Below are 27,719 nucleotides of genomic sequence, written 5' to 3' on the forward strand. Positions count from 1 at the left end.
ATCCCCAAGAATAGCTACATATTAAGCAATAGAATAAAACAGACACCCCCAAACTCGGCCCTCCAGATGTTTTAGGACTACAACTCCCATCATCCCTAGCTAACAGGACCAGTGGTCAGGGATGATGGGAGTTGTAGTCCCAAAACATCTGGAGGGCTGAGTTTGGGGGTGCCTGGGATAAAATAGAGAACATGCTGACTCCCTCAAAGTATAGACTGTGGGATAAAAGGCAACATTGTATTCATTCCTATAAGAACAAGGCAAGAGTGTAATTAGACACAGATTTAGATAACGATACTAGAAATAAGATTCCTTCCCATGGTGGGTTTGTATTAGTGAAAGTGCTTCTGTTAGTGTAAAGCAAAGCACCTCATTTTCACCCCTACCAAATGCAGGTCTCTATGCCATACCACAGAATCTTCCAACCTCCAGGAGAATCTTTTAGGGGTACAGTATATGAAGTATCAGTGAGAAGTAGACATACTGCCCTGTGCAAATGGAAGCACTACCACAGTTGAAAAACAACAACCACCCACTGCCAGCTGCATCACTTAATCCAACAATTCTACTCTAAGGCAACTCTTTCACCACATTAAGTTTTCACTGAACTTTGGCACCAACCATTACGTCTTCATTGCACTTTGGCATGAATAATCTATTGCATTTCTCACTGCAATCAACAATGCCTCTGGGGAAAATGTTTCAGGGAAACTTCCTAGAATAGCTCTCCACTGAAGTACTGCATCAAATCAGCCTGTGTGTGCCCAAATGCCGCTTGGTGCATTTCATATTTTGGGCTGCCCTTGCATTCTAAGGAAAGAAAAGCTGTATACAATCATTTTATTTTAAGCAATGAACAAGTTGAGCAACAGAGAATAGCTAGCTGACAACAGGGCACATGACACTTGCATGATCTGTTCCTAGTATCTTTCTTGTACAGCCGAGATCACACATTACAAGGCACTATTTATAACTGACAAGATGAGCACTTGCATACAGGAATACACTTAAAACCAGGAGGAAAACATTCAGAGCATAATAGCTTTGGGTTTCAGTGAGACATGCTTAGAGGATAAGCTGGATATAAGCTCACAAATACAATTAAGCAAATTGCCAAGCATTACGTGTGTTTTCAGGACACAAGACTGACCACACCAAAGCCGTACGCTAGTCACATACACAATATAGATGTATCCCTTAATACATCTTTAGCCCGATGGAAGGCAGAAAAACTAGTGAAATAACCAACCACATACACACCCATTTTTTAAAGATTGACAACAGCTCAAAACCTTTAACAGTCAGAAAATATTCCAAAAGCAAACATTCTTGCGGAAAGAAGTCTTAATTATATGCACACAAACAAACAGGAATATTAAAAGCTATTTTGCTACTCAGTCTACTGACCATGATACGTTTAATATCAAAGTCGCGGGTTCGAGCCCCAAACTTCACATTTCAGGGGTTGGACTAGATGACCCTTGTGGTCCCATCCAACTCTACAATTCTATGAGTCTAAAAGGGTTTTCAAACGATGGGGAGAGAGGGAGATATAGAGGGAAGGCAAAGCTAAGAGAGAGAAAGAATGAAAGGCCCCAGGGCCCCATAATACCAGGTGGGCAACTTTTAGGGAAACAGTGAATGTTTGAAGTCTCAAGCCTTAAGCAGAACCTCACATCCCCCAGACACCAGGTGTATGAGGAGAGGCTGTGTATTATCACTCACAGGTTTGTTGTTTTTATTTTGTTTCTATATTTTGAGGTTTTATATTTTGATTTTGTTCTGTGAACCACCCTGAGACCTCTGGGCATAGGGTGGTATATAAATTCAATAATAAATAAATAACAATAATAGCAGCAGCTGACTCACACGCCCCTGGGACAAACTACCACGGGACCCCTGGCTCAAACTCGTAACCTGTTCACTGGTAATAGTAATAACAATAACAATTTTTTTATCATTTATACCCTGCCCACGTAGGGAGGCTTTCAACACATACAAAAGCATAACCTATAAAAACATAATAATAATAATAATAATAATAATAATAATAATAATAATAATAATAATATATTATTTGTCCCCGCCCATCTGGCTGGGTTTTCCCCAGCCACTCTGGGTGGCTTCCGCAAATACTAAAAATACACTAATATGTCATACATTAAAAACTTCCCTGAACAGGGCTGCCTTAAGATGTCTTCTGAATGTCAGGTAGTTGTTTATCTCTTTGACAGATAAATGGTACTACTGAAGGCCTTTTAAGCCAGGGACAACCCGAAGCTACGCAACGTACACGAAAGGCACACATAAACACACACACACACACACACACACATATAAAAATACCCCGTAACCAAGGAAAACAAAACACCGCGAACCTTAGAGGGGCAACAGGGCGACTCACAGACCCAGGTAAACAGGCGCGTTCCTGACACGGGTCAGGAAAGGCGCGCACGACGACGACAACACCGGGCAAGGCAGCAGTACGAGGGGACGGAAGGCCAAGGAAGCTGCTGGCTGCCACTCACCCCAAGCAGGGCTCCCCGAAGGTCGACGGTCTACCCTCTAGGCCGCCCGGCAGGACGCCCAACGCGAAACCCGGAACAACAGTCTCACCGGCCATTTTCTTCCCAGCCGGTGAGCATGCGCGGTCGGCTGCGCACGCGCGCTAGAGACGCGCCGGCGTCGAGATTTATTTATTTATTTATTTATTGCGCCTACCCTATCTTTACCTAGTACGCATGCGTGCGAGCTGGAACGTTTAGCTGCGCCCTTTTAACGACAACAAACAAGCTGGATAGCCGCCGGTCTCCTAAAAATGGCAAAAGAGAGAACAGATATTTAAAGGGGCACGTCTCGTTCTCTAGGGCGGGCAGGGAGTTTCCGGGTTGATAATGGAGATGCCGTATTTAACGCACACGCACAAAGAAAGAAAAAGGAGAATAAATATTATTGTTGTTGTTTTATTTATACCCTGCCCACTTTAGGCGGCTTTCCAACACATATAAAGCCATAAAATAAAATCTTAAAGATTTGTAACGTATCTGGGGTTAGACCTCGGTGTGTCCACCTAGAAACAAACAAAAAAGCTAGCAGCAAACAGATAAGTTGTTGCTCTTAAGTGGAGATTCCCCCCCCCCCTTTTAAGTAAACACTTAAAAACAAACAGCCTTTCCTATTATAATTTCAGTAGCACCTTAAAGACCAACTAAGTTAGTTCTTGGTATGAGCTTTCGTGTGCATTCACACTTCTTCAGATACACAAGTGTGCATGCACACGAAAGCTCATACCAAGAACTAACTTAGTTGGTCTTTAAGGTGCTACTGGAAGGAATTTTTTTATTTTGACTATGGCAGACCAACACGGCTACCTATCTAACTGGAACTATTATAATTTATAAGTGTACTGGCATGGCTGCGTGGCTAAAATATTGCAACGGTTTATAACATATCCGCAATTTAGTCAGCACTGCAATTTGGGGAGCAACCCTGCAAAGATGAGACAGAAGTGGTGTTGAATAATATAATCTCTAAGTAACTGTGTAGGGCAGTGGTGTCCAAACTTTTTTTAGAGGGACAAATTTGATTAAGTGAACATGAGGGGGCTGGCCAAAGTTGTTGAGCTTTTTTCAGGATTGAAGTTGTTGAGCTTTTTTAACGATTGCTTCCCACAGGAATTGTGGTCAAACTTCAAAGAAACAAACTCCATTATTACTGACATCTCCTTACCCTGGGCTCCTTCAACTCCGGAGACTGTTGCCCCAGATGATGGAGACTACAACATGCAGCAGCAGTAGCAGCAACAGATAGCATGAGAGCTGAGGTATGAATTGATGAAGTGAACATGCGTGAGGCCTGACCATTTTGCCTGACATTCTTAGAATCATTAAAATTAAATGCAAATTTTATGCAACAATTTTATGCAAAGTTTATTGAAAATGGCATACTTCTCATTTCGTCACATGGATCACTCTGCCTTTCATATCTGAAGGCCAGATGAAAAATAAATCCAGAAAGCTGAAGTCAGGAACATTGTAAAGTACATTACACAGTAATAAAGGTTGTCTTCAACTTTTAAGTTCACAACATATGAACAGGAACATAAGACCAGGTATAAAGGTAAAGGTAAAGGTACCCCTGCCCGTACGGGCCAGTCTTGACAGACTCTAGGGTTGTGCGCCCATCTCACTCAAGAGGCCAAGGGCCAGCGCTGTCCGGAGACACTTCCGGGTCACGTGGCCAGCGTGACAAAGCTGCATCTGGCGAGCCAGCGCAGCACACAGAAACGCCATTTAACTTCCCGCCAGTAAGCAGTCCCTATTTATCTACTTGCACTTTGATGTGCTTTCAAAGTGCTAGGTTGGCAGGCGCTGGGACCGAGCAACGGGAGCGCACCCCGCTGTGGGGATTCGAACCGCCGACCTTTCAATCGGCAAGCCCTAGGCGCTGAGGCTTTTACCCACAGCGCCACCTGCGTCCCTTAAGACCAGGTATATTTGTGTCCAAATATATTTATACCTGATTTAGACCAACTGACATTAACTAAGATTTTACAATGTATTCATCTCAACTGAAAAAACAACAACATGCCTGCACTAATGCAAAGGGTGAAACTGAGATGATCTGGACTGCAGCTGAGGGATCCCCACTCCCTCCTGTTTGCACGCAAGTAGGAGTTGGGATCGGGGATGCTCTGATAGGCAGTGCAATGCCTCCTTTCCCAGCTGAGGGATCCCCGCCTCCTCCTGCTTGCACGCAAGTAGGAATGAGATTGGGGCTGCTCCAATGGAAACGGAGGCATCATGCTGTCTGAGCCACACTGCCGCGGCTCTCGGCCTTCCGCCTTCCATGCCTGACCCACTGCGCACCGCTTCCCCACCACCACCGAAGAACCAACAACTCAGGGGCTGTCCAGGCTCATGGAGAAAGGAGATAGAAGCCTCGGAGGAAGGGGAAACGTGGTGAGCCAAGGATGATGACGGGTATTTAAAATTCTGCAATTCACAATTTCTCCTCTAAAGGACATAAGATATTATTCTTAAATACCATGGTGATTTTTAAAAAATGCATAAAATTAACACTGCGGCCTGGGCAGGCGGGGTCTTCCTTTTATATACCTGCTGGGATTGAAAAGGCATCTGACCCTCACCTGAATCTCATAGCTCTCCTGACGAGCGCTTTGGTCTGCCCACCAGATGCCAGTGTTTTTGTTACAATCCCCTTCTCAATTAAGTAATCAATTTTAATCTAGAATTTAAAATCTCAAAACTTTCTTATTTGTTAATTCGAGCAAGTAAACTACTGCGCTCAGTTCATTACAAACAGTATTTCTACCTGCAACACACTTGAGCAAACCTATTCCACTTTCACAGATATTTTGTTGCCATTTGCAACTGTAGCTGCCTCTGTTTAGTTATCATTTAACTCTTGGGGAAAATAATTAGCATCACACGGCAACGTCCTGAAAGTGTACTGTAGTATTTATTTATTTATTTAGCCATGCCCCCCCCCCCCCGCCGACCAGATTGGTCGACCCAAGGAGTGATGCAGTCGGGGACTCCCTAATGGCGCGGGGGGCTAACCACGCCCCCCCCCGCGCACGCAGATGAGAGAGCTCCTGGTGAACCTGCAAAAAGGCTTTGGTGGGCAGGCACTTGGGGGCCACAAGAGATTGCTTTTTCAAAATAGCCTGGGGGGCCATTTGAAACCAGCCCGGGGGCTGCAAGTGGCCAGCAGGCCAGACTTTGGACATGCCTGGTATAGGGGGAAAAGGTTCAGAGCACTGAACAACTTGTTGCCCCAGTCCATTTCTAGCAGAATTAATTATGTATAATAGTTGATATTGTAGAATAAATTATGCAAAATGATTTGGGCATTTGCATGATTTCTTATTTTTGCTTTTCGATTGACATGTTTGTTGTTGTTTTTTAAACCACTGGATACGTAGCCTAAGCATCCCTTTCATGGACAGAATATGGAGAAAATATTCCTGTATGCATAAAGTGTGCAAGGGGCACCGTAATAAGGCTTATTCCTAGAATTCAAGATGGGCTTAGCCAATACTATGCATTTTTATTTGTCTTAACACCACCATCTTTAATCTACTACCTCCTACTGAAATATTGTGGGGAAATGTTCGTTCTTTATGGTAAAGAAGATTTAACAAAAACAACCGGAAGATGCCTGCAGTCAGGAGGGTTTGAAGCACCAACCCAAGCAATTCAAATGGTTTAAAGCACTGTATTGCCCTGGCACAAATAATCCACTTTAAAAAAAAGAATTTTTGTGATGTTAGGAAATTGGCAGAGGGCTCCTCCAGGCAACATATCTATTCAGCATCCATCCTGATTTGCTTGAATTTGCACATGGTGCTTAGAATATCTTGGTTCTTTATGGAGTAAGTCATTCTGAATAGTTTATTGGGCAGTTACATGACAACGAGCAACTTGAATTTGCCAGTGCATGAGTAAATCCTATCTGAAAATGGAGATGGTTTGGAAGAGCAGAGAGACGTGTAAACAACCTGCATGCAAATTAGGATGAATGCAGGATAAATATTCGTTGTTGTATAACTGTCCCATAAGTAAATCGGAATCAATGCTCAATAACGGCTGTTTACAGGATGCTTCCAGACTTTTGCTGTTCTCAGGTGGGATTAATTCACATAACCACAAATTCTGATGGCACAATTATAGTTGCCTGGACTTTTTGTGTTAAGGAAAGCAACAGGAAAACATACTGGAAAGTGTGGGATGACACTTGGTTTGATGCAACATCATCTAGCCTCCCCACAAACAAATCAGAAGCAATGCTCATTAAATAGTCCGCATCATCTAATCTACCTGCAAACAAACCAGGATGAATGCTGAATTATCAGGTTTCTGGAGGAGCCTGAAAACAATACTTTACTGTACTACAAAACTCTTCTACATTCAAACACTAGGTGGCAGCCCGAAATGGAAAAGGAACTTGTTTTCCGTGTAATTACGTACACTGATAAATATCTCGAACTTACAAATGAAGCATACTAGCCAGCAATAAACTTCCCTGTCCTTTTGTTTATATGAATCTATTCTCTCTCATTCTCCATGACTTTGCCATTGTTATAAGCACGCTATCCATTGCAAATGTCTGTTTAGTTTGGCAGCTAAGCAGAGACACTGTAGGGCGTAGTTTATGACATACACATAAACTTGAAAAGAGGCAACTCTGCTTTTTTCCTCCTCCTCACTTCCCGGTCTCTGGAGATGGGAAAGGATAATGGGAATGGAAAGAGACACAGGGAGGATTCTTAGAATGGGTCTATTTATGCACAGCTAGCGGAGAAGAGGGTCTTGGGAATAGAAGGAGCAATGTTATGAACAGGTAGAAAGGAAAAGAGGAAATTACTTGAGGCGGCAACATAGACAGGAAAGTTTGGAGGAGGGTGGAAGAAGATGCAAGAATGCCTTGCATTTATTTGGGTTGCAAACACTGAACAGTGCGGCTAATCTGCCATAAATCCAGTTTGAGAGTGGGTGGGAGGGACATGGTAATGGCTGATAAGGGGGTTTATGCCTAGTGGGAAGGCGAACAGGGGAACTGCCCTGTGCTTTCGGGTCCCTGTGTCTGGCACCAATGGCCACAGCCAAGAGCCCTGCTGATTTCCACCCATCAAATGAGGCTCTCAGTCTCCTCCTTAGAGCAGGGCAAGGATGGAGACGGCCACCAATTGCCCTGAGAGAATGGTCCCGGTGGGCTTTTGAAAGGGTGACTTTGATAAGTTAGTTTAATGTTCCTTGTAAGCTGCCTTGGTATGGATTATATATTGGAAGGTGGGATGTACATTAGGTCACATTCACACCATACATTTAAAAGGCAGCTGTCTACCAGTTCTGGCTGAGACCCTACCTGCCTGCACACTGTCTTGCCAGAGTGCTAAATGCACTGGTTATCTTCCGCTTGGACTACGACAATGCGCTCTATGTGGGGCTACCTTTGAAAGTGACTCAGAAGCTACAACTGATCCAGAATGCAGCAGCTAGACTGGTGACTGGGAGCAGCTGCCAAGACCATATAAAGATAGTCAGTAGCCAATGTAGGGCCTGAAATGGGGTTATGGGGTATGTGTAAGCAGAGCCAGCCAACCGCACCATACACCAGAGACAAACCTAACCCAGGCCCCCCAGCTATGCCAACTTGGAGCCGGCACAGCAAAATAAGTAAATAAATAAAAACTTAAACAAAAACAGCTCCCCCTACCTTCTTTCTTGGCTGGCGTAATCTGGCAGAGCTTCAGGTACAGCAGCTGATCTGCCTCTCTGCCCCACCTTGGCAAGGATTTGGACTGCTCTGCCAATTCGTCTAATTTGGCAAGACGCGCAGGCAGATGCAGCTTAGAATACCTTGTAGAGCCAGTTACAAGGAGATAAAGGAGATTTTGTTTCCCAAAAGAAGAAGAAGTCACAAGTACAGAGACTGATCTAGGTGAGCCAACACACTTTTTACATTTAGGTCAAGCCCTGGATTACCTTTAAACATGCACAAACAAGCAGGCGGACCAGTTTTCAACACAGCAGGTGTTAATCAGCTTACTAATGTCCGGATGTCCATATTCCTTTACCCCTCCCCCCCCCTTTTACATACATTTAAACTGCAATGTAATTGACGTGATCTGTATTATTATTTTTTGGCATTTTCTTCAACTCTGACTTAACTGCTTACATTTCTTTCTTCGCTTCCACCCGTTTCTTTACATATACGCCTGCCAGTTTAGGTGAACCCTCCATGTACGTGATGAAGTAAACTCTGGTCTATGGAAGTGTATGCCATTGTTATGCACATCCTACCTCTGTGGGTTAAGCATTCTGGTGGTCCAATCAGCACTTACCCAGGTTTGATGTCCTTTGGTAGGAGGTCAACTGAAGTCTTATTGACCGTTCTGTAGCGTTTGCTTTATTGACACAGGTTGCTCATAGGTGGAGGCGTAGCTTAATCAGGGCTTTTCCCCCCAGGCAGAATTGTGAGTTCTGGCACCTCATTTTCTAGAAAAATAGCACTGAGCTTAACCATTCTAACAGGCAAAGTTCACAGCTCCCACATCATATATTTAGGGGTATTGCCATCTCCCCCCCCCCAATGCTTTTAGATCACAGTCCAAAATCACAGCTCTCTGTTTATTTTTTCTTCTGCTCCTGTCTGAAGCCCCCTTTTCAGGAGAGGAATCTAGGTAAGTCAACTTCTCTAACCATCACTGAATGAAACGCATTGTTGGAACACCAAGGCAGGCAAGCACATTTTTTTTTATTTGTATGGTTTTCCACCCTGCTCTTTCCTTCCACAATTACCAATAATGTAGAATACACAGCATTAAAAACAAAATTTAAAACAACAGTGGCAGAGATCACAGATAAAAATGAGCTGCGTGGGTAATACTCAGCAGTCAAAAGTAAGTGTGACATTCACACAGCTTTTTCCATTTTCCAAATCAGTTTGAAGAAGCTTCTTGGGTTTTTCTTTCAGCAAACAGATTGATAGAGGGGAAAGTTCAGTTACTGTCATCTGGCTGGATGTGAGGTGGGAGTCTCAGGGGCAAAATTCATGTGCAGGCAGTGCTTCCCCACAAGTAAGTGATGCTTTTGAAGTCGGTGAAATCCATCCCTATAAATAAGAATCCAAGGTTAACCTATGACCCCCGATATACAATGACACTGCGGGTTCCATTGAAAGCAGGTTAAAAGATTACTATTACAGATAGGATCTCCCAGGGGATAAAAAGAGGCATGTACTGATCTCCTGTTGTGCCACTAGTCTTACTCCTTTGTTAGATTAAGGCTCAAGTTCCCCTGCTTGATTTATAGTTTGTGAACTGCAGGGAGATAGAAGGTGTGTCTGATTAAGTTATCTGAGCACAGTTACATCTGATTTTTTAATCTAATGGTAACAATAGTAATTGGATGTATTCCTTTTCTTTGCAAAAGTATTATTAGACATTCCCTGTTTTGAGTACTGAGAAATCCCAGGGACAACACCAGCACTACAGGGTTTTGCTTATACCGGAGAATTAGAATACAGTGGTACCTTGGGTTACAAACACCTTGGGTTACAAACACCTCAGGTTACAGACTCCGCTAACCCGAAAGTCGTACCTCAGGTTAAGAACTTTACCTCAGGATGAGAACAGAAATTGTGCACCGGCGGCGCGGCGGCAATGGGAGGCCCCCATTAGCTAAAGTGGTACCTCAGATTAAGAACAGTTTCAGGTTAAGAATGGACCCCCAGAATGAATTAAGTTTGTAACCAGAGGTACCACCGTACTTTTGTATAATCTGTTTTAATTAACATTTTAATATTTTAATGTTCCATTATTTTAATGTTGCATTTTATTTTTGTTTTTAAGTTGTAATCATTCATCTTGTTTTTATTATTGCTTGTAAGCCGCTCTGAGCCCGGCCTTGGCTGGGGAGGGCGGGGTATAAATAAAAAATTATTATTATTATTATTAATTATCCAAGTAGGAAGTAAGCACAGGGCTGAGGAACCTGTATTCCTCTATAGCAAGGTTTCTGAAACTTGGGTCTCCAACTGTTTTTGGACTACAACTCCCATTATCCTTAGCTAGCAGCACCAGTGGTGGGAATTGTAGCTCAAAAACAGTTCGAGATCCAAGTTTGGGAAACACTGCTCTAGAGGTTGCTAGACTCCAGTTCCCATCAGCCTCAGCCAATATTGCCAATGGTTGGGGTGATGGGAATTATAGTCCAGCAACATTTTGGAGGCCCATAGGCTCCCTAGCCCTGACATACAACATGCATTCTTACAGTAAGCATGTGTTCAGCCCCTCCAAAGCTAAACCTGTTACAGCTAACTGTGGTAGGAAACTCAGATGGTTTTGTTTTTGTCTCTTCCAATCTCCACAGTGCTGTTTCAATTTCACACACACTGCCCACTGCACACACACCTTTTTCTCCCAGGTGTTCAAGATGGCATACATGGTTCTTCCCCTCCTGATTTAATCCTCACAACAACCCTGTGAAGTAATTTAGGCTGGGAAGCAGTTGCTGACAAAGGCACCCAGTGAACTTCCTTGCTGAGTGGTCATTTGAACCTAGTCCAACATTTGGTACACCACACTGGCTGTTACAAGGGCATTATATTTTAGAGGAAGGAGATGCAAGAATCAGAAAATATCCACTGAAATAATGGATGCGAAGCATACTGGGCTGGATACAGACTTACAGCGCAATCCTGGCCATGTCTACTTGGAAGTAAGTCCTATTGAATTCAATGGGGTGTACTCCTAGTCTTAGCTAAGTGGGGTTAGAACAGCAGCCTTAGTCATGCTTAGAGTACACTTAGTGAAATCAACAACTGAACGTTAGTCATCATTACTAACTTAAGTCACACTGATTTCAATGGATCAACTCTAAGCATGGCTAAGGTTGGATCCAACCAATGGCCAAAAAAAATGTGCAATATAATATGAAACCATTACAAGTTTATCAATGAAGGTGCAGCTGATAAGTAAAGAAATCTAGAGGGTTGTGAAATTTTACAGAATCTCTGATACTCTCTCTTCATATTCCTGCACGCTGAAACAATAAATATTCCTTTGGTAATCTTGTTTATACGGCTACATACATCTGCTAGCAATCATTCTGTTCCTAGAAGGACTATGTTTATGTTACCATAATTACACTGAAAAATCCCAGATATCGCAGAGCCTATTTTTATCCTAACGATGAAGTAGTCAACAGCTCTGCCTATTGAAACATCCTGGCTACTTAGCCAAACTATGAAGAAATAATAATAATAATAATAATAATAATAATAATAAATTTTATTATTTTATTACCGTAAGTTCCTCTGTGAGACATACCAGGAGAGGCGGTCCAGTAGGTTCGAGGGTCCTAGGCCGTATAGGGCTTTGAAGGTTAAAACCAGCACCTTAAACCTGATCCTGTACTCTGCCGTGCAGCTGGTATAGCACCGGGTGAATGTGATCTCGCAGCGAGGATCCCGTAAGGAGTCTCACCGTGGCATTTTGCACCCGCTGGAGTTTCTGGGTCAGTCTCAAGGGCAGCCCCACGTAGAGCGAGTTACAATAATCCAATCTGGAGGTGACCGTCATGTGGTTCACAGTGGCTAGGTCAGGGCGAGAGAGGTAAGGAGCCAACTGCTTAGCTTGGCGGAGATGAAAAAATGCCGCCTTTGTTATAGCTGCAATCTGCGCCTCCATGGAAAGGGAGGTGTCGAAGATTACACCCAAACTCTTAACGGACGGTGCTGGCACTAATTGCGCCCCCGCAAGAGATGGGTGCTGCCCCCGCCAATCCCATATTGTCCCGATCCAGCCAAAGGACCTCTGTCTTCGAAGGATTTAACTTCAACCGGCTCCCACGTAACCATCCAACCATCCATCCAGTTCTTGCAATACATTTTGTGGTTGATAATCACTGCACACAAGGGAGAAACTATTCTAAGCTATTCATTGTGGGTGCCTCCACATGGCAGCTTTTTCTGTACTTGGTGCTGCACATTTTTTATTATTTTATTATTTTTGCAGCATCCACATAGCATTAACCTAATTAAAATGCCAACCTTACTCCCCTACCCCAATTAATTCCAGATTTACCATTTATATGTTTTGTTTTGCTACTTACTAGCTTTTCCACAGAAATTGTAAATTTGGATTAAATGGTGAAATAATATGGGTAAGCTTTCAGATTAGGACAATGTCATGTGGAAACTGTTCCAAACTTGCATGCATGCACAGCATAGACTCCAGAGGGAACAGCCACCTAGAAGTGCCCCAAATTATAGAAATAGTTCCCTTGAGCTTAACTGAGAAAAATTGCCTGGTTAAGTTTCCTAAAAAATATTATCTATATTAATGCTGCAGTATGTATTTACCTAGGAATAAGTCTGAATTCAATGCAGCAGGCAAACTTTTTTTAACTCATCAATTTTTGGACAACTGGACAAAATATTTTTAACTGGTCGATAACCCCATTTTTTATTACAATACAAATGAACAACCACCACTATTCTAATGTAATTGTAAACTTCTAAGGACCTTGGTTTGCTTATTTTTCCTCTAGCAAACATAGTTCCTCTCCCCCTTTAGGGGATATCGAATGTCCATCCAAACTAAGCAACAGGCCTTCTAGAGTTCTTCCAGGCTCCCAGAGTCTGTACAGACTCTGCTTCACTTAGTTCTCTTAAAAAACAGTGTCTTGGGAACAGAGCCAAGAACTCTGAGAAGTTCTCAAGCAAAACACCACAATGGGGCAAAAGGTTGGTCAACAGTGGCAAAAGCCCATAAGTTCTGTGGGGCAAGTTATGTGAGGTCTTTGGTCCAATAGACCCGTGTATTTTGGCTCATTTAAATAAACGGGATAACTTCATTGAACACTGCATGTTTGGAAGGGTCTGCAGTCGTAGTCCCAGCACACATATCTCAATGAGAGAAGGAAAAAATGAAAATCAGCTTTAAAAAATTGATATATCGTTATGGAAGTTTGCATGTGCATTCCTGATGCAACTCTGTGAATCAAATGTTAAGCCTGGCTTGAACCTTATATCCATTTTTTGGTGGGTGGGGAACCTGAAAACTCACTGTACAGTGGTACCTCGGGTTACATACGCTTCAGGTTACAGACTCCGCTAACCCAGAAATAGTGCTTCAGGTTAAGAACTTTGCTTCAGGATAAGAATAGAAATCGTGCTCCGGCAGCGCAGTGGCAGCAGGAGGCCCCATTAGCTAAAGTGGTGCTTCAGGTTAAGAACAGTTTCAGGTTAAGAATGGACCTCCGGAACAAATTAAGTACTTAACACGAGGTACCACTGTAATGTGATATATCTCATGAGCACGAAGCGAGCTTAATGATTTAATATTTTATATGTTTGGCATGATTCTCCATCTGCAGTCATAATTCCCGCTTCACTCCCCCCCCCCATTTTCAAAGGGAGAAGGAAACACACAATAGCTGTGTACACACTAGACCTTTAAAGCACATTCAAAGCACATTCTTTCCCTCAAAGAACTGTAGTTTACCACCTTACAGAGTTACAGTCCTTAGCAGCTCTTCACAAACTGCAGTGCCCAGAATTCTTTGAGGGAAAGAATATGCTTCAAATGTGCTTTAAAGCTGTAGCGTATACACAGTCGCAGATTGCAATGTGATATCTGGACCTTGAAAACATGATAGTAGTGCACAACTGTTTCTGCATTTCAGTTTTGGACATTGTAAATGAATGAAAAGGTCAACCCAAAGAGGCCAGAAAGGCAAATTGCATTGAAAGGTATAATCTGACCCAAAGAACTATGCACTTTCCTTGTTGTGTTTTATCTTAATTCAAACACAGAAAGAAATGGAATGGTGCAGGTTCACAGTCCACCCGTTTCCTGAGTGTTGGTGTTAAGTTGTGGGTGAACATATCAGACACAGCGATTCTCCAAACAGCTCTTGTTTATTCACAGGTCAGAACAGAACTGAACTGAAGGGTTCAGCCAGCCTGCTTATATAGCTCCACTAGAACGCAACAGTCACCATTTTCTGTAACTATCCAATCACTGAACGTCACTTTCGACCCCTTATTTGCATATGTGGACCTGAACTATCTACAGTATCCCCCTGCTGGCCCAGGGTGAGAACTTCAGTACATAACAGTTGGCATTTTTGTGATGAGAAATGAAGGAGCAGGTGCACACTTGTTCCTTTTTTCCCACAGATTTTGGAATAATCTCAGCAAAGAAGTTATCAAACTGGCAGGAATGGCTTGAGCTCTTAGCCAAGGACGCAGATGCCGTCTTGGTCAGTGGGGACTGGCAAACTGCCTGCTGCAGAAACCCTGGAGATCAAGATCTTGGTTACTCAAGTTGCGGTCCTTGAGGATGCAAAATCCTTAGATGTGGCTCACATGTGCCCACATTCATAAGGCACCGTAACATGAGAACTAGTGCATGTGGTTTGGCACGTGGTTATGCATGAAATCTAAAATAGATTTAGGATCTTGGCAGTCTGCATTTAAGGGGGATCAGAAGAAGTTTGGCTTAGGACAGATCCATGCCATACAATTATAATACACACTCAGTGCACACTTAAAGCACGTGACTACCTCCAAAGAATCCTGGGAACCATAGTTTCCTTCTCACAGCACTATAATTCCCAGCATCCTTAATAAACTGCATTTCCCAGTGTTCATTGGGGGTAAGTCATGCACATTAGACTAGTGTTGGATGTGCTTTCAGGTTGCGCGTCGAGGTCCCCATGACACCCCCCCTCAAAGAAAAACACAATTGACACTTAATTTTTGTTTAAGGTTTTTGGCATAATTTTGGCCACAACTTTATTCAAATTACAGCAATGTGAGTGGTTGCTTAGGCATTGGTAGCACTAACTGACCCCACATGGGGACAGCTCTGACATTCGCACCCCCCCCCCGCGAAGTCAGCAAGGGTAAGTCACCTGGGGAGAGAGACGGGACTGGGAACCATGCCTCACCTCTCCCCAGAATGCTCCCAGGGGCTTGCGTGGCCCTAGCCCCTTGCCAGGGGGTTTCGGACAAAAGCATGGAGAGCCCCTCGGTTCCTTTAACGGAAAACCCTCGAAGCAGCAGCAGCAGCATTTTGGAGGGGCAGGCACAGCCGAATCCATACCCCTCCACCAACCAATTCCAAGACCAATGCCTAACCGCAAACCTTACAAGTTGTGACGATTTGCTACGCAGTAGGCAAAAACCAAGTGGCACACCCTAATTAGCCAAATGGACAAAATTCCTACCGGGCCCCTGCCCCAAAGCAGACGACCCCATGACAGGCATAGCAAGGTCAAGCAAACAGCCTAAAATTAGGGAAGGGAGGGCGGGTGATCTGAAGTAAGCAGCGAAAAGAGGAAGTTCTTCGCTGCGAGCATTGTATTTAACAAATAGGGCTGTCAATCAGCAAATGGCAACATCTAGATTTCCCCAGTAACAGCCTGCCCCTGCTTAAAGGATGGCCAAACCATTTGCCTAGTAACAGTAAGGTGTCTTGTCAGCCCCGCCCGCAACCTGTGCTCTCCATGAGGGAGAACACACTTTAGCAGTGGAATAAATGCATAGCTGAATTATAAGTGGCTTTCTGATTTTGTTTCGTGAAGATCTGCAAGCATCACCCGTGAAACTACCGTATTTTTCGCTCTATAACACGCACCTGACCATAACACGCACGTAGCTTTTAGAGGAGGAAAACAAGAAAAAAAATATTCTAAACGAAATAGTGGATATATGATTTTTGTGGTTCATGCTGTGGCCACAGACATGTGATCTGACAGTGAGTTTGGAGTAGCCCAATGCAAAAATCATAGGAACCATGTGGATCCATGCTTTGTAACAACGGAGGAGGGAAGGAAGGGGAACCATGGATCCTCTGCTCACGACTGCAGCAGATCCCCCCTGCCACCCGCAGGCATTCGCTCCATAACACGCACAGACATTTCCCCTTACTTTCTAGGAGGAAAAAAGTGAGTGTTATGGTGCAAAAAATACAGTATATGTTCCGGAAAAGCATTTGGAAATATATTGGACTGTGACCAGCTACTACTTCCTGTAAATGTGAAGGAACCTGAACACTAATGTATGGCATGCCATTTGCGGTCACTTTTGCCATTGTAAAAGCCAGGCTTTCGCTGTTTTGGGAACATCAGTTTACATTTCTAGTCCAAACAACATTAATATATAGCACACTATAAAAGAGAAGCGGAAAACACGAGACTATGTTTATGTTAAAGGGAAGGATTTGATGAACTTGCAGCAATTTCACACATCCGGTGACTAGGAGTATTTTCTCTTGAAAACCTCATCTAAATACAAACCAAGTGTTCACTGTGGAAGAATTGTTGACCTTAAGAGAAGCCAAAGTACATAAGAGTTTGCGATATAACAAATGCAGGGACGTCCCCCCCTTTTTTTCCAGAATCAAAGCTGGAGAAATATTTCTCAGTCGCTCAGTTATTGCTATGCAGCTTTAAGCAGGCAGGGGAATGCTCGTTTTGAGGATACTGTGGATTCGTTTTGCTTTATGGACACTGATTATCAAGACTTAACAACACCTGCAAGCTAAGTAAGTACTATAGCCCTTTTTAATTAATACAGAGAGAATAGTTGACCTGTTAGTTTGCCGATACACAACATGCCTTAAACTGGTGGAAATAAGAAACAAGGGACAATGTTTGCTTGTGACCATTTGATATTTATGATAGTAGGGCGGGGAGCAAAGGGGGGAAATTGAGGGAATGTAGACCAAAATATTGCACACCTCTGTTTGATAATACTGTAGAGAGACTACAGCGACAGGTGTAGGATTTTAGCTCTGCTGTGGAGCTGCTTTGTACAATACTTGGCAAGGCAGCCTTGTGTTTGCTTCTGAGTATACCCTCATTGGGAATCTATTCTGGAAGAACTGGTATGAGGAACCGCTACAGAATTGTGTATTTGCTATCACATTTTTGTTGCATTCATGCATTGCGTATTTTCATTGCAAACTAATATGGGCACATCTTAAAAATGTAAATGTATGAAGCAGCCATGCCCTTCCCAGTAGTTTTTTCTACAATAAAACAGTGTAGTCCATACCAAGAAAAGAAGAAGACTGGAGAGCTGTAAATCTGCTTTGCAGTTTCACAAGCTGTAGTCATTCAAACGGCAAAGAATGTCTTATCTGCACTTTTTAAATCTGCATCCTCCATTGTATTGTTGCTCAATGTGAAAAATACAAGAACAGATGTGTAGTTCTAGGTTATATTGACATGGATTTATTTTGTATGAACAAAGGAATTCCAATCGTGATATTTAATTTTGTACAAGGAAAGCACAAAGGAGCACTAGGATTATTTTTGGAGACATCTTTTACAGTGAATGCACTCTTTTTTGTGGTGGGAGAACAAAGTTAATGGGGAAATATGGTCCCCCTGTTGAATATATTGTTTTTAGCCTACTTCTTTGTTCTGGGGGTTTTCATTCCTTTTTGATGAAAAAGTGCACAGCCTTTCCATGTACATACGTAGAAAGCTTTGTCATTATATGATAATGAGAATTATGGTACATTAAAGAACACAGTTGTCACGTAGATACTAGGCAAATATCCCATAAGCAAATGTGTAAGCATAAATTTGGCTGCTTTTATTTTGGGATGTCAATGCAAATAGGTAGTTCACGTTCTATAAGCCAACAAGTTTCAGTGTATGTGTGTGTTTCTGATTTTCCTCCTGGCTAAGACAACTGCAGTTTCTCAAGTTACATAAAGATCTACTTGTTAAGAGTAAAGCTGCTGGGTTGTGGTTTTTTTTTAGTTTTTAGATGTTTTTATTGGACGACGAGAGAGAAAGTTTGAAATTCAAGTCCACTGGTGCATGAACCCATATGTTCCAAGACACACTGAAACATAAACAACTGGCGGTATATTTAATAGCTTGCCTTCCACGGCTGCCAACCTAAGTGACCCTCTCTGAAAGTAGCTCTTCTGCATTATGAAGAATTTCTCATTTTCCAAAGATGACTATGAGCCTGGCGTTCCTTCCCTTCCCGGTTTTCTCAACTCCACAAATGCACCAGCTCTTCCCGAAAGGCAATCGAGAAATGAGCAATTAGCTCTGGTAGAAATCGCTGTGCTGGGGATAATATTTGCGACAGCGTCTGTGGGCAACATCATCCTCATCCTGGTATTATGGAGGAGAAGAATGAAGCTGTCTAGGATGTATGTGTTCCTGCTTCACCTGAGCATTGCAGACCTGATGGTTGCATTCTTCCAAGTCCTTCCGCAGCTGTTTTGGAAAATTACAGATGTTTTCATGGGCCCAGACATTCTGTGCAGAACCATCATTTATCTCCAGCTGCTGAGCATGTTTGCCTCCACTTATATGATCGTGGTTATGGCATTGGATAGATACCAAGCTGTGTGCCACCCCATGGGCTCTTTTCCAAAGAAGGCGGCCCTTTGGAACCCTCCGATCTGCACAAGCTGGTTCATTTCTCTGGTCTTCAGCGTTCCCCAGGTATTTATCTTTCGGAAGAGAGAGGTATCCCCAGGCATCTTTGACTGCCAAGCTGACTTCATTGAACCCTGGGGCACAAAGGTGTATGTGACTTGGATTTCCATCGCTATTTTCTTCCTCCCCGCAGCTGTCCTCATCATATGTCATGTGAGGATCTGCAGAGCAATTCAAATGCATATGCATTTGAAAAGCTCCAATGAATTGGAAGTGACGAATCAGAAGCAAATACAGCCATGCCAGGGAAACAGTGCAAGTTGTACATCGAAGGCTATGATCAAGACTATAAAAATGACAGTGGTGATAGTTGTGACTTATATTTTCTGTTGGTCACCTTTTTTCATCGCACAGCTGTGGACTGCCTGGCACCCCAGTGATGCTAGGACTGAAGGTAAGGCCAATGATCTTGCCAATAATCACATTGCTATACATTTAATATCTGGATGGATTTATATTCATTCTAAATGTGAGCATAATATTAAACGGCTTAATAAGAAAAAAAAATCAAATGACATTTCTTTGCGAATTTAAAGAACAAACACAGGAAATCAATTGTTTTTAAGTGAGTAGAATTTTGCTTCAAAACTTATTGAAATGCTTGCGCCCCAAAGGCCGCCGAATGTTATGTCCATTATGATTTATGAACAACTGGAGCAGATCAGCTGGAGTATTTGCTCAAGTCAAAACTGAACGAGACATTTCCTGTTACTCTTACGAATAGTCTATAGTGCATGAGAAACACTACATTGAATTGAACAATAATCTGATTCTAGAGAAATATAAACTGGATTTTGAAACTGTGACAAAATGTTTCTAAAGACATTTGGAAAATCTTCACCCACTCCCAAACAAATCTATAGTAAGTTAATTGGTTGAAGATCAATGGGATCAAAAAATTCTTATGTATATCTTTTATTAACGTTCTTTTATTGAGAGTGAGCTTACTCTTCAGGGCATAAACATCTGTTCAGGGTATAAAAATCAGTTTTTCATTAAGAGAGAGAGAGAGAGAGAGAGAGAGAGAGAGAGATCATTTCCCCTGCAACATATTCCTTTGTCTTCTCTGAATGACTTATAAATTCTTTTCCTTTCAGGTCCAGTAATAGCCATTCTTATGCTCCTAGGGAATCTTAACAGCTGTGTTAATCCATGGATTTATATGTACTTTTGTGGTCAAATACCACGTTGTTCAAAAAAAATACAGGACAACGCTGCAGCTCATGAAGAATCTACCATTACAGGCAGTGTTAACTTGGGGGAGAAAGAATCTGAAGACAATATCACATCTGTGTAATTATAAACTCTTGCTTTTTTGGCTTATGTTTGTTTCATTGAACCATTTTTCTAATATGGTTATGTGCACATGTGGTAAGAAACATTGTTTTCTTTATATATTTATTTCCTTAATTTTGAAACAAATATATTCAAGGTTCAAAAATTCCCAGCACAATATAAAAGGCATTTTATATGTGAATATTTTTGCATGCCAAGTGCTGAACACCATACACACCAAGGTACATCTCTAACTATAGGCTCCTCTCAATTCTGTATCCTCCTCCAGCAAGTTTAGTGTACGTACTATAATGTCTCTAAGGTACCTTTGCCATGGTAAATGCATATCTCAACTCTCCTAAGGTTGTTTTCACAAATTGTACCAAGCACACTTTTTTTTTAGTAATATGACAATACAACAGGCTTTAGAGAAGTGTGGGGGAACCTCTGTCTCTAGATACAGTGGTGCCCCGCAAGACGAATGCCTCGCAAGACAAAAAACTCGCAAGACGAAAGGGTTTTTTGTTTTTTGAGCTGCTTCGCAAGACAATTTTCCCTATGGGCTTGCTTTGCAAGACGGAAACGTCTTGCAAGTTTGTTTCCTTTTTCTTAACACCGTTAATACAGTTGCGACTTGACTTAGAGGAGCAACTCATAGAACGCGGTGTGGTAGCCTTTTTTGAGGTTTTTAAAGACTTTGGTGATTTTTGAAGCTTTTCCAAAGCTTTCCCGACACCGTGCTTCGCAAGACGAAAAAAATCGCAAGACGACAAAACTCGTGGAACGAATTAATTTTGTCTTGCGAGGCACCACTGTAGGTTTTTGTACTCCAATTCCCATCAGTGCTAGCCATCATGTCCATGTGGCCTCTTGAGGGTCTGTATCTGAGAGAGAGAAAGTGAGTTCCCATTAGTGATTGGCCTATGTGCAGATGTCATGTACTGCAGATTCCCTTCATTAAGCACCAGGTCATGTGCTTACATATGAAGCAATGTGAGCTGCACACTCCACACTAATTAAAATACATGCCAAGTCATAGACTGGGCACGATCTTGGCAAAGCTGAGGAACAGTGACTTACCTTACAGAATTCTTATGTGAAGTAAGATTGACCATGAAACACTCTGCCTATTAAAATTGCTTTATGAGCTATTGTTTATTTTGCTCCTCCTAGTCCTGTGGGCAGGAAGGGATAGATATGTCAGTGAGCAGAACAGAAATGAGTTATTAAAGTCACTGGTGGCTCCAGTGAAATGCTGCAAGGTTGAGTATAAAATCCCATTGTTACATGGTCATATTACATGGAACTTTTGATCTAGAATGTCCAGCTGGAGTCTTGCCAGCCAGACTTTACTTTTCAGGATTTTCTTGTACTCCTGCTTCCTATCTTTTTATTCAACCTTTAGTTTTTCACCTTCTGTTCCTCTCAAGTCTCTCTGAACCTCCTCTACTGACATGCTGTGACCAATGATTCAGCTTCTGGCACTGCCCTTTCAAAAACTTGGCAAGGGCACTCAGTTTCTTGGTATTGACGTTTGGCTCTACAAACGTACATTTTGTAAAATTGTGAGAGGACTGTGGCCTATTTTCTGGCTGTCGGCTCACACTGTGACTCACATCCCAGGCAGTTTCTTACAGCCACAGTCCCGGGAGGACATTATCACAATATCTCTTTGTGGCTCCTCTAGCACTTGATTGTGTTCTATAAACCTCATGCTGTTGGCAAAGCAAATTATGCACTTAATCTGAATTAATTGAGAGAGGAGTAGTCAGTTATTTAGAGGGACGCAGGTGGTGCTGTGGGTTAAACCACAGAGCCTAGGGCTTGCCGATCAGAAGGTTGGTGGTTCGAATCCCCGCGACGGGGTGAGCTCCCGTTGCTCGGTCCCTGCTCCTGCCAAACTAGCAGTTTGAAAGCACGTCAAAGTGCAAGTAGATAAATATGTACCGCTCCGGCGGGAAGGTAAACAGCGTTTCCGTGTGCTGCTCTGGTTCACCAGAAGCGGCTTAGTCATGCTGGCCACATGACCCGGAAGCAGTATGCCGGCTCCCTCGGCCAATAAAGCGAGATGAGCGCCGCAACCCCAGAGGTGGCCACGACTGGACCTAATGGTCAGGGGTCCCTTTACCTTTACCTTTAACTTTAGTCAATTATTTATGATGATCTTTCTGTAACTTTGATATGAAACAAAGAGTGGGGACTGCTGCAAACTTGTAAGAATGTGGCAAACTATTATGCTAAGTAGCCCAACTGTCTACACTGATTGGCAGTGGTTATTTGGGGTTTTAGGCAGGGCAGTCTCCTGGTCATACTTGGAGATGCTGGAGACTGAGCCTAGGAACATCTGGGTGCAAAAGCAGATGGTCTACCACTGAGCTATAGTTCCTTCATGATCAAATTACTGCCTCATGCAGGAAGCTTTTGCTGATATGAATGCCTTCCTCTTATAAATATATGGTCTGGGGTTAAATTCACATCAGCTTGCGTAGGCCTTTGAACTATGGATGGCACATAATGCCATAATGATAATGACAATAGATTTATTGGGGTTCAGGAGGGAGTGGCAGCTCTCTGATTATGGGATATGTGGTATAGTTGTGTCCCATTCTGCAGCTCACAGCACAGGAAGACTGACAATCGGCAAAACGAAATAGAAATTTTAAAGCTTTCTTTTTGCCCTTATTAAGCACACCTTTTTTTTAAAAAAGGAAGGATGCTTAAACAAATAATTAGCACATTGCTCATCACATGGAGCCTTGGCACTATGCAGTGAAAACTGATAATTATAAATTCAAATTTTGTTAATTTTTACCAAATTAAAGGGAGGTGTGTGTGTGTACATGCACTATATCACATGTTAAATCAGTTTATTTTTGTTTCTGAAAATGACTGTGCAAAGTTGCAGATGGGCTTTGAAGCGGTCTACCAGCTGATGAGAATGTTCACCATTCAAATGAGCTTTGTTTTCTAAACTCTTAGCACCGTACTTAATTCAGAATCATTTTTGTTATGCATAGCTAATGATGACTTGTGGCTTCCTATGTAGTTCTAATTATCATGTATAGAGCTTTGATGGAAAAACCATATGTATAGCAACATGAATACTATATTTTAAATAACAACATTTAAGTCGATAGATATATATCAGTCTGTATGTATTTGTCTACAGGATAGCAGCATAAGTTTGGAATTTGGTTTATGGCAGAAAATAAAACATCCTGGGAATTTAACTGTCCCCAATCTTCCCTTTTGATACTAATGAATATTACAGATGTTCTTTAAATAAAAGAGTGTTACAGCACCATAACACTTTAAAAAGACAAAAACACAAAGACAAAATTATGGTCACCACCATTTTGGCAATGTGTTGCCACTTCCCTACTGAAGCACTTTCATTCCAAAAGCAAAGTTCAGTATTCTGGGTACTCACATTTCATGGACACTAATGGGCAACTACACTCACATTAGTAAACATGGGTAGTGCTAAATAAATTACAGATTTTTAATTTTAAGGATCACCTGGAATTCCTCCTCCCAAAGGTCTCTTAGGTGAACTAGACCTTCCCTTTCCCCTGACACAGCAGCTACATCACATTCACTAGTATCAACATAGTGGGATTAACATTCAGAAAAAAGTGCAATATCCCTGAAAGTGTTGAAAGTCACTTGCAATTCTGCATCTTACAGCAGAAGAACAGTATTTTATAAGAGCTTGGAGCCACCCATCTGGAAGCGGCTGTCACAAACATGTGTCCCGCAGACCCATAAAGTCCCCAAATCCCTCTTTATTTTGAAAACCGCTAAAAACTAGAAAGGTTCAGTCTAACCAGATGACAACCACCGCGTATTGTTCCATGTGTCTTGTAAAACTTCCAATTCTCCTTATTTATTTGTACAAGGGGAAAAAAATCTGACTCCAGCTGTGGCTTAAAGTTTGCAAAGCATTCTTCTTGTTGTCTCCTACCTTCTATTCTGCAAACCAAAACAACCTTATTTATGAGAGACCTTTTGCCAAGTAAGTCAAAGAAACTTTGCATAGGCTGGCTTGGATCCAAAGACCCCACTGTGCAAATCTAAGGCCCTTCCTCTTGTGCAAGGTAGCTGCCAATTTCCCCCTCATCTGCACCCCCCTCCAACTTCTCCAGAGCATATCCCAAAGCGGAGCCAGTTTTCAGGGGTTGCAGATGGGGAAGGGAATTAGTGATCCCCTCTGCGTGTGGACAAATGTATTTTGCTTACGCAATGTGATCTTTGGAACCAAACAATTTACAATACTCCTCTTTGTTCCAGAATGCTTATTTTTTGAATTAGCTAGACAGGTTTAAAAACACCTATTATTTCTAAATCTGAATGGTGGTGTGAGTACTTCTGTTCTTCTCTCTCGATAGCTGCAGAGGCACCACAAATAGATTAAAGCCCAGCTGAAGACTGTCATTATTTATGGAAATGTTTTCCAAGAATGGGAATCTTAAAGTCTCCTCTTCCTCCTATTCAATCCCTCTTCTCTATTTCACAAGGTAGAAGAATGAACCTTCCAGCTAAATCACAATATTGCAGGGATGGTCCCTGGTGCCTTTCAGATGTTATTGAACATGCAGTTGATGGACGTTGTAGTAGTTCAGAAACATCTGGAAGACATTGTGTTGAATATTGTTTAGCCACAACTGCCGAAAGCTGAATTTTTATTCTGCCTTTCCTCCAAAGGGGCCAGAGCAGTGTGGTGTACATAGGTTAGGATGAGAGGGAAATGTGTTTTCCTCAGGCATCCACTGAGCTTCATAGCTAACCAGGAATTTGAACATAGGAAGTTGCCTTATACTGAGGCAGACCAGCAGGTCCATGGAGTACAATGTTGTCTGCACCAGTCTTCTTCAACCTTGGGCCACCAAATGTTGTTGGGACTACAACTCCCATCACCCAGAGCCAGATTTTCCATGACCAGAAATGTTGGGAGTTGTACTTCAACAACGGAGGACCCAAAATTGAAGCACACTCATCTACATCTATGTCTCTTAAAAAGCAGAAACATCACCTTGCCAAGAAAGGTCTGTATAGTTAAAGCTGTGGTTTTCCCAGTAGCGATGTATGGAAGTGAGAGCTGGACCATAAAGAAGGCTAATCGCCGAAGAATTTATGCTTTTGAATTATGGTGCTGGAGGAGACTCCTGAGAGTCCCATGGACTACAAGAAGATCAAACCGATCCATTCTTAAGGAAATCAGCCCTGAGTGCTCACTGGAAGGACAGATCCTGAAGCTGAGGCTCCAATACTTTGGCCACCTCATGAGAAGAGAAGACTCTCTGGAAAAGACCCTGATGTTGGGAAAGATGGAGGGCACTAGGAGAAGGGGACGACAGAGGACGAGATGGTTGGACAGTGTTCTCGAAGCTACCAGCATGAGTTTGATCAAACTGCGGGAGGCAGTGGAAGACAGGAGTGCCTGGCCTGCTCTGGTCCATGGGGTCACGAAGAGTTGGACACGACTAAACGACTAAACAACAACAACAACAACATCTACACAGACTGGCATTGGCTTTCCAGGGTTTCAAACAGCAGTCATTCCCAGTCCTACTTGCCAGTGATTGAACCTGGAACCTTTGACACATAAAACATGTGCTCTGTCACTGATCTATGGCCCTCCCCCAAGGTGAGTTTATCATTCCTCTAAAATAATAATAATAATAATGATCTAAGTTGCAATCCAAACTCCCTTTCTTGGTTTGTTTGTTTTGTGGGTTGGAAGTGTCCTCCACCCAGCCCTGATGGCCTCCACCCAGAGAGCGATCATTCCACTCACACAAAACTCCCAATTTGTTTTGTCCAATGAGTGGGAAGGTGGAAGTGCATATACTTGTATCTCCACCAGTGGTAGCCTGCAGAAAGCTCCACTGAGAAGGTTGCACCTTCCTTCAACCAGAATTACTTTAAAAATGTTGACTTAATTCACCAAATTCAAGAAAACTCACTCTGCAACCATTTGCATGACTATTAGGAAATCAATTCTGTTGGGTTTGCTGTTGGGAGGGTATTGTTTTGTTGTTTCTGTTTTAACTATTTATTTGTGCTTTTTTTGTATTTTTGTTTTGTGAACCACCATGAGATCTTTTGATGAAGGGTGGTATATAAATCTTAACAACAACAACAATATAATTTTAGCCACTATGCCACACTAGCTTTCAAATTTTGGCAACCTAAGCTACTGGTCCTTCTTGCAGGTGAAAGATGAAGCTGGATTGAACCCCAAATTCATAAAAATGTGGTGTGAACCTTCATCTTTCCCTCTTACAGATCTTTTTTTCTGGCTTCACCAACTTTGCTCACTTTAATCTGACTTATGTATGTTTCATTGCTGATCTTATTGAACAAAATAAAATGCAGTGACCTAGATCTAGTATAACTCATTTTAATGTCATAAAATGGATTGCCTTTATCGATCTGCACAGTATTTTATTTGCAAAGCTAGCAATAACGCAGAAGTGTTTTACGATAGCACCACATGTTAACACACCATTGTCTTCAGCCATTATATTTCCATGGCTTCGATCTCAATATTTTCTAACCCACAGATTATTCTTTTCTGAAATAGAAAGATTTCTGTTGATTAGAAAGATAAGAGTTTTCTCTGCAGTCAGAATTCTTAAAATGATAAACTAACAATGTTGCAAACTTCTGCCAGTGTGTGTGTGTGTTTTCTGGAATTTGGTCATCTTGCCATTGTGTATCAATTTCCTAATGGCTACAGCCCTACACTTAGTTCTCGAACATTTTGGTTACAAACGCCACAAACCCGGAAGTGGCTGTTCCGGTTTGCTAACTATTTTTGGAAGTCAAACGGACTTCCAGAATGGATTCCTTTCAACTTCCAAGGTACGACTGTATAACTAATGTAAGGATGCATCTGAACAACAAAATCCAGAAAGGTTAGATGCCTGCAAATAAATGAACAAATCAGCCTGCTGGGAGCTGGCAGAAGAGCAGGGAGAATTCCATCCCGCAGTTAGCAACCCAAACCACAGAGCCAAGGACTTGCCGATCAGAAGGTCGGCAGTTCGAATCCCCGTGATGGGGTGAGCTCCCGTTGCTCGGTCCCTGCTCCTGCCAACCTAGCAGTTTGAAAGCATGTCAAAGTGCAAGTAGATAAATAGGTACCACTCCAGTGGGAAGGTAAACGGTGTTTCCGTGTACTGATCTGGTTTGCCAGAAGCAGCTTAGCCATGCTGGCCACATGACCTGGAAGCTGTATGCTGGCTCCCTCGGCCAATAAAGCGAGATGAGTGCCGCAACCCCAGAATCGGCCACGATTGGACCTAATGGTCAGAGGTCCCTTTACCTTTACCCTTATATTTCTTCACTGCGTGTTGAGAGGGACAGAGTGCTTCATCTCTCATCTAGTAACCCGTTCACTCACCTGCATGCAATTTTTTTTTGCCTAGGGCT

General features: G+C 42.5%; 2 protein-coding genes and 1 long non-coding RNA gene across 5 annotated transcripts in view; 1 reads left to right on the forward strand and 2 right to left on the reverse strand.

Annotated features, from left to right (window-relative positions):
* The window catches only part of PNPLA8 (patatin like domain 8, phospholipase A2), a 29,533-nt gene extending 26,789 nt beyond the window's left edge, over positions 1-2,744 (reverse strand). The window contains exon 1 of one of the 3 annotated variants that reach the window (XM_083463495.1): positions 2,617-2,744. The gene's annotated coding sequence lies outside the window, so the exon portion shown is untranslated. Of the gene's footprint in view, positions 1-2,378 lie in introns of all 3 variants that reach the window. The other 2 variants (XM_083463494.1, XM_083463493.1) reach the window with 2 other exon arrangements.
* A 13,767-nt stretch (positions 2,745-16,511) lies between these two features.
* LOC310687878 (mesotocin receptor-like) lies at positions 16,512-20,330 on the forward strand. Its single transcript, XM_083463743.1, has 3 exons — positions 16,512-17,083; positions 18,312-19,401; positions 20,105-20,330. Exons 2-3 carry the CDS (start codon positions 18,489-18,491, stop codon positions 20,302-20,304), a joined length of 1,113 nt encoding a protein of 370 aa, XP_083319869.1. The 5' UTR covers positions 16,512-17,083; positions 18,312-18,488; the 3' UTR covers positions 20,305-20,330.
* Positions 20,331-20,472: 142 nt separating this feature from the next.
* Positions 20,473-26,640, reverse strand: LOC310687956. Its single transcript, XR_014516677.1, has 3 exons — positions 25,803-26,640; positions 21,093-25,285; positions 20,473-20,735 (listed from the first exon to the last, which is right to left on the reverse strand). It is a non-coding gene; the product is annotated as an uncharacterized lncRNA (long non-coding RNA).
* Between the last annotated feature and the right edge of the window lie 1,079 nt (positions 26,641-27,719).

The sequence above is a fragment of the Podarcis liolepis genome (assembly GCF_965112155.1).
Source record: "Podarcis liolepis genome assembly, chromosome: 10".
Lineage (NCBI taxonomy): Eukaryota > Metazoa > Chordata > Lepidosauria > Squamata > Lacertidae > Podarcis > Podarcis liolepis.

Excerpts from the sequence above, each read along its gene's own strand:
- LOC310687878 (XM_083463743.1), top strand. The coding sequence starts at position 18,489 with ATGAAGAATTTCTCATTTTCCAAAGATGACTATGAGCCTGGCGTTCCT. Across the intron at positions 19,402-20,104 it reads CAGTGATGCTAGGACTGAAG|GTCCAGTAATAGCCATTCTT; the intron begins GTAAGGCCAATG and ends TTTTCCTTTCAG.